The sequence below is a fragment of the Mirounga angustirostris genome, unplaced genomic scaffold (assembly GCF_029215605.1).
Source record: "Mirounga angustirostris isolate CCGP_5_RB_7025 unplaced genomic scaffold, mMirAng1.0.hap1 SCAF_5, whole genome shotgun sequence".
NCBI classification, from domain to species: Eukaryota; Metazoa; Chordata; class Mammalia; order Carnivora; family Phocidae; genus Mirounga; species Mirounga angustirostris.
In genome coordinates this window covers 17732793-17747719 of record NW_026991713.1, presented here as the reverse complement: position 1 = coordinate 17747719, position 14927 = coordinate 17732793, and the positions used below count along the sequence as shown (strand labels likewise).

At 37.8% G+C, this 14927-nt stretch overlaps 1 protein-coding gene across 4 annotated transcripts in view; it reads left to right on the top strand.

The window, feature by feature from the left end:
* The window catches only part of HCFC2 (host cell factor C2), a 72785-nt gene that overhangs the window by 35333 nt on the left and 22525 nt on the right, over nucleotides 1-14927 (top strand). For 2 of the 4 annotated variants that reach the window (XM_064590706.1, XM_064590705.1), the window contains 2 exons: nucleotides 139-424; nucleotides 1000-1038. In XM_064590706.1, the coding sequence (XP_064446776.1) occupies nucleotides 139-424; nucleotides 1000-1038 (325 nt within the window). Of the gene's footprint in view, nucleotides 1-138; nucleotides 3707-14927 lie in introns of those variants that run through there. The other 2 variants (XM_045872709.3, XM_045872710.3) reach the window with 2 other exon arrangements.

Below are 14927 nucleotides of genomic sequence, written 5' to 3'. Positions count from 1 at the left end.
TCTAGTATCTAATGCAGTTACTTTAGCGGAAAGCAGTATTTTATATTCTAAAGATAGACTCAACATTGTAAGTGATATTAGAGAAAACTTCAGAACCTTTACGTGGTTTTGTTTTGTTTTTTTTCTCCTCTCTTCAAGAATGTTGAGGGTATCCATCTCTCCTGGGAACCTCCAACTTCCCCTTCTGGAAATATTTTGGAATACTCAGCCTACTTGGCTATCCGCACAGCACAAATACAAGATAATCCAAGTCAGCTTGTGTTTATGAGGATTTATTGTGGTCTTAAGACATCATGTATAGTAACTGCCGGGCAACTTGCAAATGCACATATCGATTATACATCCAGGCCTGCCATTGTGTTCAGGATATCAGCAAAGAATGAAAAGGGATATGGACCAGCTACGCAAGTTCGATGGCTTCAAGGTAACAATAAAAAAGCACCTTTAAATTGAATTTTTTTTTTTTTACTGAAGCTATTGTGAAGATTATTTATTAGTAGCTGGTTTTGAAGATTTGTCATTTAAAAGAGTATTCTCCGACTGTATTTCTAGCACTTATGAGTTTGAGTTTGTAAGTTGTTCTTAAAATGTATTTGCTCAATTTTAGATCCAAATAAAAATAGAAAAGAAGCAAAGACTCTCTGAAAATTAGTATATGGATTCGTCCTTACAGTTATATAACTGCTTTTTTATAAAGGAAAATAGTAAATTAAGATAAAAGCTAGAAGGCTTTATTACCCCAGTATCTTTTCTAAAGGCCATGTAACTCAGTCGTCCTAGAGTTACTGAGATGATTCTAGTAACTGGCTGTTGTGCACTGCGCTGTCCTACATAGTAGATGTTCTCTCCGTTGTCAAGGACCCGTCTTTGAGTACTCCCTCTAACTTTATTATTCTAGATGAGCAGCGGTCCTCTTAACAACTGTCTTCTACTGGACAATATTTGTGATACTAATTTTAGTAGCCGCTATTTGATTCATTTTTTTTTGTTTGTCTACAGTTAGCACAGAGCTTAAGAAATTACAAAAGAAAGAAAGAGGTGAGTTCAGAAACTCTGATTTTGAATTTTTATTATTTTCCAAGAATCATGGCAAAATACAAAAAGAAAAATGGGTTTTCTTGATTCATACCTGATATATTGGAATATATTTTTGGCCAAAGCGCTTAACTTACCCGGTCCTCAGTGTCCTCATTAATAGAAGACAGAATTTTAAAAATTTACATTTAAGGTTTCTTTCAGCACTAAAATTCTGTATTTTCATCAGAAGCAAAGTATATCTGTGAACATTTTAACATCTGTCTTAATGGCTCTAACTTTGCTTTTGCTGAAATTAATAAAACCTTCATAATTTAAAATTCAAAATTAAAGTATATATGTCCTCCTTATTGCAGAAAGAAAGAAGCACCTTAACAGAACACAAGTTTTGAAATAGTGTTTTAAACATTTGTAAGATTTTTGTAAATGCTCTAAATGTTTTATTTTTGCATTGTTTTTACCTCAAAATTGTATGAACTTTTTTACAACTGAAATATAAGCATTAGACAGCTCACTCAGGTCCCATTGCAACCTTAAAGATGCAGATAGGCATGATGGATCCTCTGCCACAGGTAGCTTGTTTTGAACCTTTTCGGAATGTCACGGTTCCACTGCCTGTTCAGATCTGGAATGGAAATACAGAGCAATAAGTGCAGAAAAGGTCGTTCACACTACAAGCTGCAATAATCGCACGGGCCCAGGCCTATCTTTTTTATACCGTGTAACCTTATGCCAGTGTAGGTTGACTGAGTAGCTGTGTCCTCGAGCTTCACGTAGAATACTCCCAGCCAAGATGGATTTAATTGTGCAGAATTGATATATATGTATGTTCCAGTTACTAATTTAAAGTGTATAGAATATTTTAATATATAATTTTTGTAAAGAACTGGGATTTTTATACTACAGTATTTGTAATTAATGTGTCTCACTAATTAAGTTTCTCTTGAAGAAAATATGCAAACTATTAGACACGTAATGAGTGATTTCCAAACTCTAAAGGTAAAATAAATGCACTACTCTGGTGTTGTTAGAATACCTTTTTTGTGGCTGTATGAATCCTTAATCTTTAAATGTGTATTTTATAAACAATGTTTACAAGGAGCCTCTCTGGTTTGTTATGTCAGCACCTCCCTTGGTGAGAGCTTCATTCTGCATTTGTTAAATTCATATGCTTTGCTTTTAGCATATGCTTGCTTTTTGCACTAGTAGAATTTTAACTTACCTCATTATTATGTTTGTAATCATTTGTATAGCTTCCATAATATGTCTGATATAGGCTAAACAAATACTTAACCAAAGTTAAAATAAATGGTAAGCAATTTTGCACATATTAAATGCTAGGGTTTGTTGTGTATATGTGTGTGTTTAGTATAAAAAGAGTAAGAGTGGAAAGTTAGAGTATATGTTTCAAGTCCAATTATTTTAATGATCTGTTTGCTTTATTAGAAAAAGGTCTCGCTTTTACCTCCTTATTCTCTGCATTAATTAACAATTTGCATCTCGAAGCACTTCTCTTAATGACAGGACTAAGTTGACTTTAAGCAAAGAATAGAATATTTGTTTGAGTGTGCACATTTGTACCTATTTAGTATTTGTTTAGTTTACTTTGCTTTACATTGCCTCAACTGTGCTGTGAACCTGTGGTTCTAACGTACATCTTATTTTTAGAGAGAAAGGCCGTCTTTCTGTACCAAGGGATTTGTGAAAATGACAAATGTTTTTACTTTAAGAATAAGCCCAGATTTTGTTATCATTTTTTGGCATTTGTACATTAAGCAACGGTCATGTTTATGGGTGACTGAAAAATGCCATTGAGAAATCCCTGTGGCTTGACATTAATAGTTAATAACAGATCTTCAAGCTGCGTGTTCATGAATAGAATGGACTAGGGTAAATAATAAGCGAAGTGCGTTTAGCTTCCTATGATTTGCACATTTTCTGAGTGAAGATCCCTGAGTAGCAGTGGGCTAGATCATGCAGATATCTTTCATAAGACGATTTATGCTGAGTTAAATGACCTTCTTTACTCCTCCCTGCTGGATAGGCAATTCAGATGTTCAAGCCTTTGTGCCACAGTCATCTTCCTGGGTTCTACAACTTTGTTTCACATATGTAGTAAAAAGATTTTGATGTTGCATGCTCTTAGAATTATATTTTCTAAAATATTGTATTGGCTTCATTTTAGTTTAGTAAGCTGTTTTGGTAATTTAACTAGAAATAGGGTATTATAAACTCACTTTTATCCACATTAAAACAAAAACGGAAAGAATCTGATTGCATGTATGAGGCCCCCTTGCCCTATAATCCAATTACATAAATACCATCATCTATAAGAAGGTAAAACTGTTGATCCATTATTTCAAAGACTTGTAGCCTAGCAAAGATTTGTTCTGGTTAGAGATATGGTCTACTATAACTGAAGGTATTTTTATTTTTAAAAAATTGCAGCACTTGTAGCATAAAAATAATTTGTAACATTGGCTATGAAGAGATAGTTAGTATTTAAAGTTATTGTAGTAATCTGACCATGAATGAAATAGGTTGCAAAATAGACTTGGTCTTTGACTGCTTAAGGTATAACTGACAGTTAAGTTTTCCAAGACTGATTTTAGGCAGTTTCATGTATTATGTACCAATGATAATGTAAAATAAAGCACCTTTTCTATTATAACCAATTACAGGTGTTATTTATTTTGAACTCTATGAGAGAAAAATTAGTGATGGCAGAGTAAATCTGTAGAAATGTTGACTTTATATCATTCTTAAAATAATATAGGCCGTCTCATAAAGAATAGATTGTGTCCCAAAACTTGTTTTTAAGTTAGTGGATTGTGTTCAGGAGTCATGTTCTCATACAGATGTGAAGCTGTATCTCTCTAACCTTTCCTGTGGCTGAGCTCATGGGTGAAAAGGCACATGGCTCCAGGAAACAGATCTAAACTGTTGCCATCTCTTTTTTTTGTCTTCTATTCACTCTTAATCTTTTGTCTTTATGCCTTGCACCCACTTTAATTCACAGCAGCCAGATTTCTGTCCTGCTTCTCCATCAAAATGGCTCTAGCAAAGGTCAGGGATAACTTCTCATTTCCCAAATCCGGTGATTACTCTCGTCCTTCATAACTCAACCCCTCCCTGGAGACTTGGACATTTTCTTGGTTTCTGTGATACTCGCTCTCTCTTTCCATACCTCCTCCTGTCTGTAGTCCCCTTTTCCACTTGCACCTGCTTCCATTCATTTTTTTCAAGACTCAGGTCCTTTTTCAAGATTTCAATAGGGAGCCTTTCTTGACGTGCTCCATCCATATCCAGGTAGATTTGCCTCCTTCTTCTTGTGCCCCCACTGTCCTTTGTCAAATCTTCTGTCATAGCAGCCTAAAAAACATTGTATCCTTACTTGTTAGCATTGTTTTCTCCCTCTGCCAGAATAGTGGTAGGTCTTTGAGGCAGAGACTGGGTCTTTATATTTCTTACATATCGGCCTTTCAGCTGGTACTTAAATATGTTAACACATGGTTAAAGATAATTGTCATCTTTGCATCTCTCCATATTCTCACTCCCCTCTCTCAAATTGGGGTGAAAATGGGAGGGAGGCTTTGATAGGGAAAGAGATTTTAGCACATTTAGTAAGCCTCTGGAGGAAATACTAACTCCAGCTTTGTCTTATCCTACCTTGCTCTTACTTAGGTTCCTAGGAGAAGTTCTAGGATAAATAAACGATGTGTCACATATGTACTGGGCTAAAAGGGGTTTAATCTAGGTATGTACAGATCTCAAGCAGAAGTCTCTGATCTAAAAAGATCTGAGCATTTAGTGAGATTGTTGGATATTGCTGAATTATGATTTTTAACATTGGATGATCCAGAAAATGAGCTAAAAATATTTCCGAACTATTTCCTTGTAGGAAAGCCATGGGCAATTATCTAGCATTAGGAAAAAAACACCTACCTATTTAATACTTAAACACAGGGACTGCTGAAAGACATGGAACACCAGCATTAATACATATCAATTCAGGCCACTGTTGTCACCTCCGAGCTTATAGGACAAAGGATTCTTACCCTAACAGAAAACAACATGGCATTGGCACAACTTCCACATTTCCCCGTTATAGTTGGGAGTCCCTGTACTATTTCTGTAACTCAGGAAGACTGTGTGTGTGTGTGTGTGTGTGTGATATGCCTGGAGAAACATGAACTACACCAACTGGGGAGAAAAATATTCTATGAACTGAAGAAGAAAGAAAGGCTATAAAATCCAAGGATACCAGCCTCGTTGTTCAAGATAGATTTCTGTATCTTACTAGTATCTCTTTGCTTCTTTCCTGTCTTCTGAGGAACTAAAATTTAAAAAAAAAAAAAATGTCCACTCATGAGATTGTTAATTTCAGCTAGGTCATCTGAAACTGAGTGTGAGGTTCTTTTGTGTATTTAGTATCTTGGATAAGTTGAATTGGGGGGCCTGGTACTTAAAGGTCATCATATTCACAATCTGAATATCACTCCTGCCAGAGCCTCACATTCAAGTCCTGAGAATACAGGGTTACAAAGCCTTTGGCCTTAGATAGAGAGAAGGCTAGGAAGACATAGGTATGAGAGTACAGAAGCAACAGAAGGATTCACTATTTCCTGATTTGATTTTGCTGGTTCAACAAAAAGTCTTTCCAGAGTATTTAGGGATGTCAGGGTGTTGACTCCTGAAGATAAAAGTGTAAAAAGTATGAATTGGTGGCATATCAGATATGAAAGCTGTTGCAGAGAAGGAAATTGCCCCCTTCCTACCCACTCCCCCTTCCTGGTCTCCTTGCCACCCAGGGCCAAGAATCTAAAGGACCCATCATTCCTCAGCATGAGAACTGAGGAAAGCACAGGAGAACCTGTTGTGTCCAAGCATATACAGGCTAAAAATAAAAGGTAGGAGCTGGTATTTGTTTTTGAACATGGGATAACGCTGTCCACTGGTAAATCCTGGTCCAATAAATATCCAGCTCTGACCAAGAGGATTATTCATTCCTTGAATTTGGGGAGACAGAATGGAAATTCCTTAAGAACTTGAGAAAGGTTCCCTCCTAATTTCTGTTTCTTACTGGAAAGGGAGGAAAAAGCTGCAGGTATAATACCATCCAGAATAACAAAGGTGTAGGTGTGCCACTTAGCATAGCATAGTGTGTGAGACAGTGGGCAGCATTATAAAGGTCTGACTTTCTGATCCAGAGTGTCCCCGTCCCGGCCACTGCAGCCGCCAGCTCTGGGGGTGGGAGTTGGGGGTGTGCAAGGTGGCGGAGTAGCAGGACCCTAAGCTCAGCCAGTCCCACGTTTACAAAGTCTTCCCTCCACCAGTTGCAGTGTACCACCCCTGGTGGCATGTCCCTTCCAGCTTAAATATGATTGAGATTTTACGTCTTGTAGCTGTCTGGGACTTTTACAATAGCTACAGCAATGTCTGGAACTTTCTAATGAGTTGGCACCCCTGTGTTAGACCCAGTTCGGGATCCTGGACCTGGAGAATACACCTTCGACTTCCCCATTTCCTGGAAATGGGTTGCAGGCCTTCTGCTGCCAGGCCTAGTCTACTTCTTGCAAGAACTCCCTTACCCAGGATAATAACTTGAGCTTGCCCTGTTTGGGTAAAGGGGCTGGATCAAATGTTTCAAGATCTTTTTTCTTTTCTTCTTCTTTTCAAATTTTGAAGTTATATACCATTTTAATAGCTATTTTTGAATCAGGAAAAATTGCACCTTAACTATGTTTTATTTAATCTGCACAGTGACACTGCTGGCAATGACCTTGGCAAAGACGCGATTGCAAAATTGTTATGACCTTTGTGTGACCAACCTGACACCTGTTATTGAGCAGTGTGGAGAAACAATAACTACCATGTACTTTCTGTATTTTTGGATTACTTAGTACATAAATAATTAGGAGAATGGGCCAAAGGGAATCTGTACTTTTGAGAGTCAGCAGAATTCAGTAAAGAGGCAGGGTCTTCATCCATTTATTTTGGGATTTACATCACCCATCTGTATTCTCTGCTTTATACAAATGGTTATACCCAGGGAACAAAGTAACCAGTTAACCAGAATCAGGCCAGTGACTGATTCAACTTGGCAGAGCAGCCCTGTAATACTGCCATCTCGATGGATCCTGACCTTCGGGAACCTAGTGAGGTTTTGAGTGTTTTTTTCATATATGAATGTGTTTTCTCTTATGTGAAATACTTATTCATGTCTTTTCCCCATTTTTCTATTAGGGGTGTGTCTTTTTTTCATTGAGTGAGGAATAGCCCATACTCATTCCTCTTTTCCTATTATGAGGCACTTATTCCCCACCAGTTAAAATAATTAGCTGAGGGGCGCCTGGGTGGCTCAGTCGTTAGGCATCTGCCTTGGGCTCAGGTCATGATCCCGGGGTCCTGGGATTGAGCCCCGCATTGGGCTCCCTGCTCCGCGGAAAGCCTGCTTCTCACTCTCCCACTCCCCCTGCTTGTGTTCCCTCTGTCGCTGTGTCTCTCTCTGTCAAATAAATAAAATCTTTAAAAATAATAATAATAATAATTAGCTGATTTGCAGTGCACAGCAGTGGCTGAAATATGGGGAGATGTTCCGTCTCTTGGTTGATGAAATTATGTAGTAAATAATCATATCTTTTTTCTTTTAAAATATTTTTTGAAAAATAAATATAATGACCAGACATGTATTCAACCTTCAGCTTAAAAACTAGAATATTCTCAGATACCCAGAATCCCCCCATTTGTCCTCAACCCACATACCACACAAGGCAAACATTATTCTGGATGTTTTGTTAATAATTCTCATGTTTTTATTTATGGTTCTCCCATCTATGTATATATCCCTAATAGTATATTGTTTAGACTTACCTGATTTTGAACTTTCATGTAAATGATTTCATGCTGCATTATATCCTTCCGTGACTTTTTTCTGACCATTGTTTTTGAGATTCCCATCCCTGTTTATGCATGTAACTGTATTTCATTTGTTTTCACTGCTGTACAGTATTCCATTGTATGCTAAACCACAATTTATCTGTTCTTCTGTTCATGGAGATTTGGATTGTTTTCCATTTTGGGCTATCAAACAATGCTGTTCTGAACATTCTGCCAGTTACAGTGTAAGCTCCGTGCGGGCAGGGATTTTGCCTGTTTTGTCTGATCTTGTCTGTTGAGACATTCACGATGTCTAGAACAATGCAGGGCACATGGTAGATGCTCAGTAAATATTTGACGAATGAATGAGTTCTTGTACGTGTCTCCTGGTGCACATGTACAAGATTTGCTCCAGGGAAGTTGTTTTCAAAGTATGGTCCAGGGACCCTTAGGGTCCCTGAGACCCTTCCAGGGGGTCTGGGAGGACGAAATTATATTCATAAAAATACTAAAACATTATTTGTCCTTTTCGCTCTCATTTTTCATGAGTTTAAATATTTTCCAGAGATGACCTCTTCACTCTGACAGCTAATCAAGTGTGTACTTGTGTATTACTGTTTTGAAAATGCCTGTTTTAATTTCTAATATAGTAAAAATTGGTAAATATAATAACCCACATGAACAGCAGCTCTTTGAGGTCCTCAGTATTTTTTAAGGATATAAGGAAGTTCTGAGACCCAAAAATTTGAGAACCACTGCTCTAAGAAGCAGGTTTTACTTGGCCGTGCTGAACTGTTTCTTAAAGCACTTGGAGCAGTTCACGTTCCCAGTGGCCATGGTTGAATGCCGTGCTCCACATCTTAGCGAACACACGGTCTTGACTGTCTTTTATATTTGCCAATTGGGTGGTGATTATATGGTGTCTTACTGTGGCTTTAATTTGCGTTTCCCTGATTACTAATGAGATTTGAGTGTTTTTTTCATATATGAATGTGTTTTCTCTTATGTGAAGTACTTATTCATGTCTTTTCCCCATTTTTCTATTAGGGGTGTGTCTTTTTTTCATTGATGTATGTGATTTCTTTATACATTCTGGATACCAATCCTTTGTCAGTTAAACATGTTGTATATATCTTCTCCCAGTTTGTGTATTATCTTTTGTAATTATATTGAATCTGTTGATCAGCCTGGAGGAAATTAATATCTTTTCAGCAGTAAGTCTTCCTAGCCAAAAACACTGTGTTTCCACTTATTTGGTCTTCTTTTAATATCTCTCAATAAACTTTAATGATTTTTCTCCATAAAGGCCTTCATGTATTATATTAAATTTCTTCCTAGGAATTTTATGTATTTTTAATGAATGCTATGGTAAATTTTTAAAAATTACAATTTCTATTCTAACTGGTTGTTACTAATATATTTAATGTTGCTATGTGTTGATTTTGGATCCAGCACCCATGCTAAGTTTTTATTCATTCTAATAATGTTTCTAGATGTTCTTTTGAGTTTTTTATATAACCATTATCAGAAAATAGTGGCAGTTTTCTTGTTTTCTGATCCTTCTACCTTTTAAAAAATTCCTTCTTTCATTTCTGCACTGGCTATGACCTGTAGTACAATATTGAAAAGAACGGATAGTGAACATCCTTGTCTTAGCCCTAATTTTAAGGGAATGCTTTCAACATGTCAGCTCAGTATTTTTTTCATAAATGGCCTTTTATCAGTTAAGAAGATTCTCTTAGGGCACCTAGGTGGCTCAGTCGGTTAAGAAGATTCTCTTCTATTTCTGGTTTGCTAATAGTTTTATTTTGAATGGCTGTTGCATTTTATTTTTTTCTCATCTATTTAAATGATTGAATGTTTTTTACTGTTATTGTATTAAATTATGGTAGTTGACTTTTTAATATTGAACCGACCTTTAATGCTATAGGATAAGCCCAACTTGGTCATGATGTGTGTTTTATAATACATTGCTGGACTCAATTGCCAATATTTTGTTTAGGATTTTTGCTTCTGTGTTCATCAGTAAAGCTAGCTTTAGAGTACTCTACTTTTATGTCCTGTCATTGTCTAGTTTTGGTATACTAGCCCCATGAAATTAGTTGTTGGTTTTTTTTTAAGATTTTATTTATTTATTTGACAGAGAGAGACATAGTCAGAGAGGGGAACACAAGCAGAGGGAGTGGGAGAGGGAGAAGCAGGCTTTCCACAGAGCAGGGAGCCCGATGTGGGGCTCGATCCCAGGACCCTGGGATCATGACCCGAGCCGAAGGCAGACGCTTAACAACTGAGCCACCTAGGCGCCCCTGAAATGAGTTTTTAGATTGGAAGAGTTGAAGATTGAAACTAGCCTTTAAAATCATTTGGTCGGACGCCTACGTGGCTCCTTCAGTTAAGCGGCTGCCTTCGACTCAAGTCATGATCCCAGGGTCTTGGGATCGAGTCCCACATCAGGCTCCTTGCTCAGTGGGGAGCCTGCTTCTACCTCTGTGTGACCACGCTCCCGGTTTGTGCTCACTTGCGCTCTCTCTTTCTCTGTCTTTCATAAATAAAATCTTAAAAAAGTAATGAAACCATTTGGTCATTAAGAGATTTTTAACTATTGATTCCATTTCTTTATAGATCACAGGAACATTAGGATTTTATATTATTCTTGAGTCAATTTGTTAAATTCAATAAATTTTTCTAAAGATTTCTCCACTTCATTAAAATTTTTTGATATGAAGTTATCCATATTATCTTTGTTTTTAGTTTCCACAGCATCTGTAGATGACCCATTTTTATTCCTATTAGTTTATTTTGTGCCTTCTCACTTGATTAATACTTCCAGAGGGTTGAATATTTAACCCATTGTTATTTTAAAAGATTTCTAAATGCTAAGGGTGGGTTATGGTTGTCTTAATCTTTTTTTAAGATTTTATTTATTTATTTATTAGAGAGAGAGAATGAGAGAGAGAGCATGAGAGCAGGGAGGGTCAGAGGGAGAAGCAGACTCCCCACCGAGCAGGGAGCCCGATGCGGGACTCGATCCCAAGACTCCAGGATCATGACCTGAGCTGAAGGCAGTCGCTTAACCAACTGAGCCACCCAGGTGCCCCTGGTTGTCTTAATCTTTACTTCTGATATTTTGCCAGAGAATATGAGCTACAATATTTTAATTTTCTGAAATTTGAGGCTAGCTTTCTGAAATATGTGATCAGTTTTCATGTATGCTCCATGTGTACTTGAAAAAGAGTATGTATGTATGTATTCCCCGGTTGTTGAGAACTTTATACTTGATTGTTTACGAAGTCTCAAGATCTCATCATAACTAGATTTCTCAATTTCTCTTTAAGTTGTATTTGCTTTTTCTGTTGCCTTCATTATTAGATGCATACTAATTTAGAATTTTTGGCTCTTCCTTGGTGAATTAAACCTTTTAGAATTATGTAGTGACTCTTATCTCTGTGAATGCTCATTGCCTCCATCTTCGTTGTTGTTACTTACTGTAGCAGTCTTTTGGTTAGTCTTAATCTGAGTATCTTAGATCTTTCTTTGGCCTTATATTTTGAGTTTGCAGGAGACTCATGCAAAGATAAGGCCAAAGAAAATCTGCCTTTTTAACTGGATAGTTAAGTACATTTATATCTGTAGTGATACAAATACAAGTTGGATTTATTTCTAGGTCCTCATAAACGTCGTCTTTTTTTGCCCACTCCCCACTTCTTGCATTGTCTTTCTTCATTTTCTTATTCTTTTCTCCCCTCCTCCATTTGTTTCTTATTTCCGATTATTTTTTTCTTATGAGTTCTATTTGGCTTATAAATCGTGTTCTCTGGGTATTCTTTTGCTCCTTATTCGTATTTTCTGTGCTTTTCTATTCCTTTACAGACCATTAATTTTCCTGTGTTGATACCAATTTTGAGTCTTTCTGGGGGATTTTACTGTCTGTTGTATAAGCTGTGCTTTTTTTTTTTTTCCACTCTTGGTACCATTTTCCTTTGAACTTACTTTTGTTGGAAAATAGGGATTATTTGAAGTATGAGCTAAAATTGAGACCATTAAGAGAATATGTTTGCTGTGCCAGATACCCAGTGACTACCAACCTGAGAGCACTTTATATTATCAGCATGAAGGTTCTGTGATTTCAGATCACAAACCTTGAGGGCTGGCCTGTGATTATGAATTTGAGGGTGGTGATTATTTATCCTCCTCCACCCAGCAGCCCCAACATTGAGATAGGCAAGGTTCCTTGCTGCCCATTTCTCTGTGGTGGCCCTACCAGACTCCAGCCTAGGTGAGCCTTAGGCTCTGTGTCCAGTACCCCCTGGGACGCCTGGGTGGCTCAGTCGGTTAAGCATCTGCCTTCAGCTCAGGTCATGATCCCAGGGTCCTGGGATCGAGTCCCACATCGGGCTCCCTGCTCAGCAGGGAGCTTGCTTTTCCCTCTGCCTGCAGCTCCCCCTGCTCGTGGCTCTCTCTCACTCTCTGACAAATAAATATGTCCATTCCCCCCCAACTACTGTTAGCTCAGTCTCCAGAGCTCAACAGAACCCTTGGGGCAAAAGCTGGTGGTGGAGCCTGCTTAAGATTCTCTCTCCTCAGGGCGCCTAGGTGGCTCAGTTGGTTAGGCGACTGCCTTCGGCTCAGGTCATGATCCTGGAGTCCCTGGATCGAGTCCCGCATCGGGCTCCCTGCTCGGCGGGGGGTCTGCTTCTCCCTCTGACCCTCCTCCCTCTCATGCTCTCTGTCTCTCATTCTCTCTCAAATAAATAAATAAAATCTTTAAAAAAAAAAAAAAGATTCTCTCTCGTCCCTCACCTCTCTCTCTCTCCAAAAATTACTTAATTAAAATTTGTTTTACTTTGCCCTTGATGTGAGTATTCCTACTCACATGGCAGTTTGTAGTCTATAAAGAATTATAGGATGCTTAGTTCTGCCCTTGGCACTGTCCTGCAAGGCAGCACTCCTATGGTGTGGGCACTGCTACCTGCAAGGTTAGAAACGTACACAAAGAAACCATGTTTTAAAAGTTACACTTTTCCTCCTAAGTAAGGAATGGCTCTATCATTTCCTTAAATGGCTGTCAGCCCAAATACTATTCTTTTGCATTCTTTGATTAGTGTTTGCTTTGGTCTGATAAAAGGATTTGGTCTTGGTTTCTTGCACACCGAACACTGGGCATTATAGATGCATGAATAGGCCTTCTTGGCATAGCTGCCCTGGCTGTAAGGCACTGTCTGCCGTGGCTTGTCTTTGCCTAGCAGCGTGCTTTCAACCAAGTACCTGGCGCTTAAGGGTCTGAAATCTCTTTCATTCAGATGTACTCTGAAATTGAGCCCTGGAAAACAGGTACAGAAGGAAGACTTACTGTTGGCTTTTAGAGGACGCTCAAGGGAGATCCAAATGATACCTGAAAGAGGCAATGTTTATGCTGCAGTGTCAGAATATTTTAATCTTAGGTATTGTTGCGGAAGATGAAGGAATTACCTATCAACTTCTATCCACCCCTAAAACTAATACATGGCCATTAGGTTTCTACAAAGCCAGTACATATTTACTGACTTTATTTGGCACGTTTGCTGCCAATTAACCTTGGCAAAGGAGTGTTTACAGTAAGGTGCCTTGCATAGGTATCTATTTACTAGGGAGTGCAGAAGGAAGTCTCTGGAGTAAGTCAGAGACAGCTGTAACTGTTACTAGGCAAGTTTACATCTTGAAAAGTGATGGCCAGAAGCCAGAGAAAAGCATCCATCCCAATGCCATCTGTGGCCCATGATTTGAAGAAATTCTGCCTTGTGGTTTTAAAATCCTCTAAGATCAGGTATAAAAAGAAATGTAGTCTTGTTCAAAGAAATGTCTAAGGGGCTGTGGCAGCCAGCAAACACTGTGTACAAACCTACTCAGTTTTGGGTGCTGATATTTTCTGTATTTGGTAATTAGTATGAAGGTGTAACAAAAGTTTTAAAGGCTTTCCTGATGAAGCTTAAACTAAAACCTGAAGGATGAGCGAGACTTAGCTAGGCACAGGAAGAGAAAGAATGTTCTAGGCAGAGGGAAGTATACGTGGGTAGAGGGGGCAAAGAACATGGCACAAGGAGCCAAGAGACCAGGGTGACTGGAGCGTAACAAGCAAAAGGAAGCAGAACTTGGGGAAGTTAGCAAAGTAACATTTCCAGCTCTAAAAGAAACCATAAATTAAACCTGAATATTTTTCAGACAATATAGTATAGTTCGTTAAGAAATAAAATTAGTTGAGATTGTTCTATTTTTTACTCATGAATACACTATGACTTTATATGAGTTTAAGGCTAATATATATAAATCATTACATAAACATATATAAGTTGTCTAATTCAGAGAAACCAAAAATATACATTTAGGATAGCCTAGTTTTTGGCATAGATCTCACCTGATATCATTTGAATGATTCAGAAATGTATTTTATCACATAAAGCAACAAATATTATCTTGTTTTGGACTGTTGATAAAATAACTTTCCCTAAAGAGAAAATAGATTTTAAAAATCTTGTACACAAGATTTTATTCTTGGCAAATGGCAGAAACTATTTTTTTCATTTATCACGCTTAATTGGTACTGCTGCAGAGATCCTTTTAGTTGGCCCTCATAACTGTGGTCAATTCGTGTTATTAAAGGTAACTGGTATTCTTTTAACCCACTCAGGTAATCTAGAAAACAGGCAATAGGCATATTTTTGAGGAAAGGAAAATACCGTATAGATATTACACTGTAGGAGGAAAAGAAATACAAACAGCTTAATACATCATCATACCCAAGTATATGACATTGGAAGGTAGCATTAAAAAAATAATTCTCTCTGGACTAAAGCATCTCTGTTACGAGGCAGTGAGGGGAGAGACAGAAGCTATTCAAGTCCTGTTTCTGACTTAGTCACTGAAGCCCATTTCTCTCTCAAATACTCATAAAAGCAATATCTACAAAGTTATAAAGAAAACACTTTTAGGTTAATGTAGGAGCTTATCTACTTAAGAAGTTCCAGGGGAAGAAAACA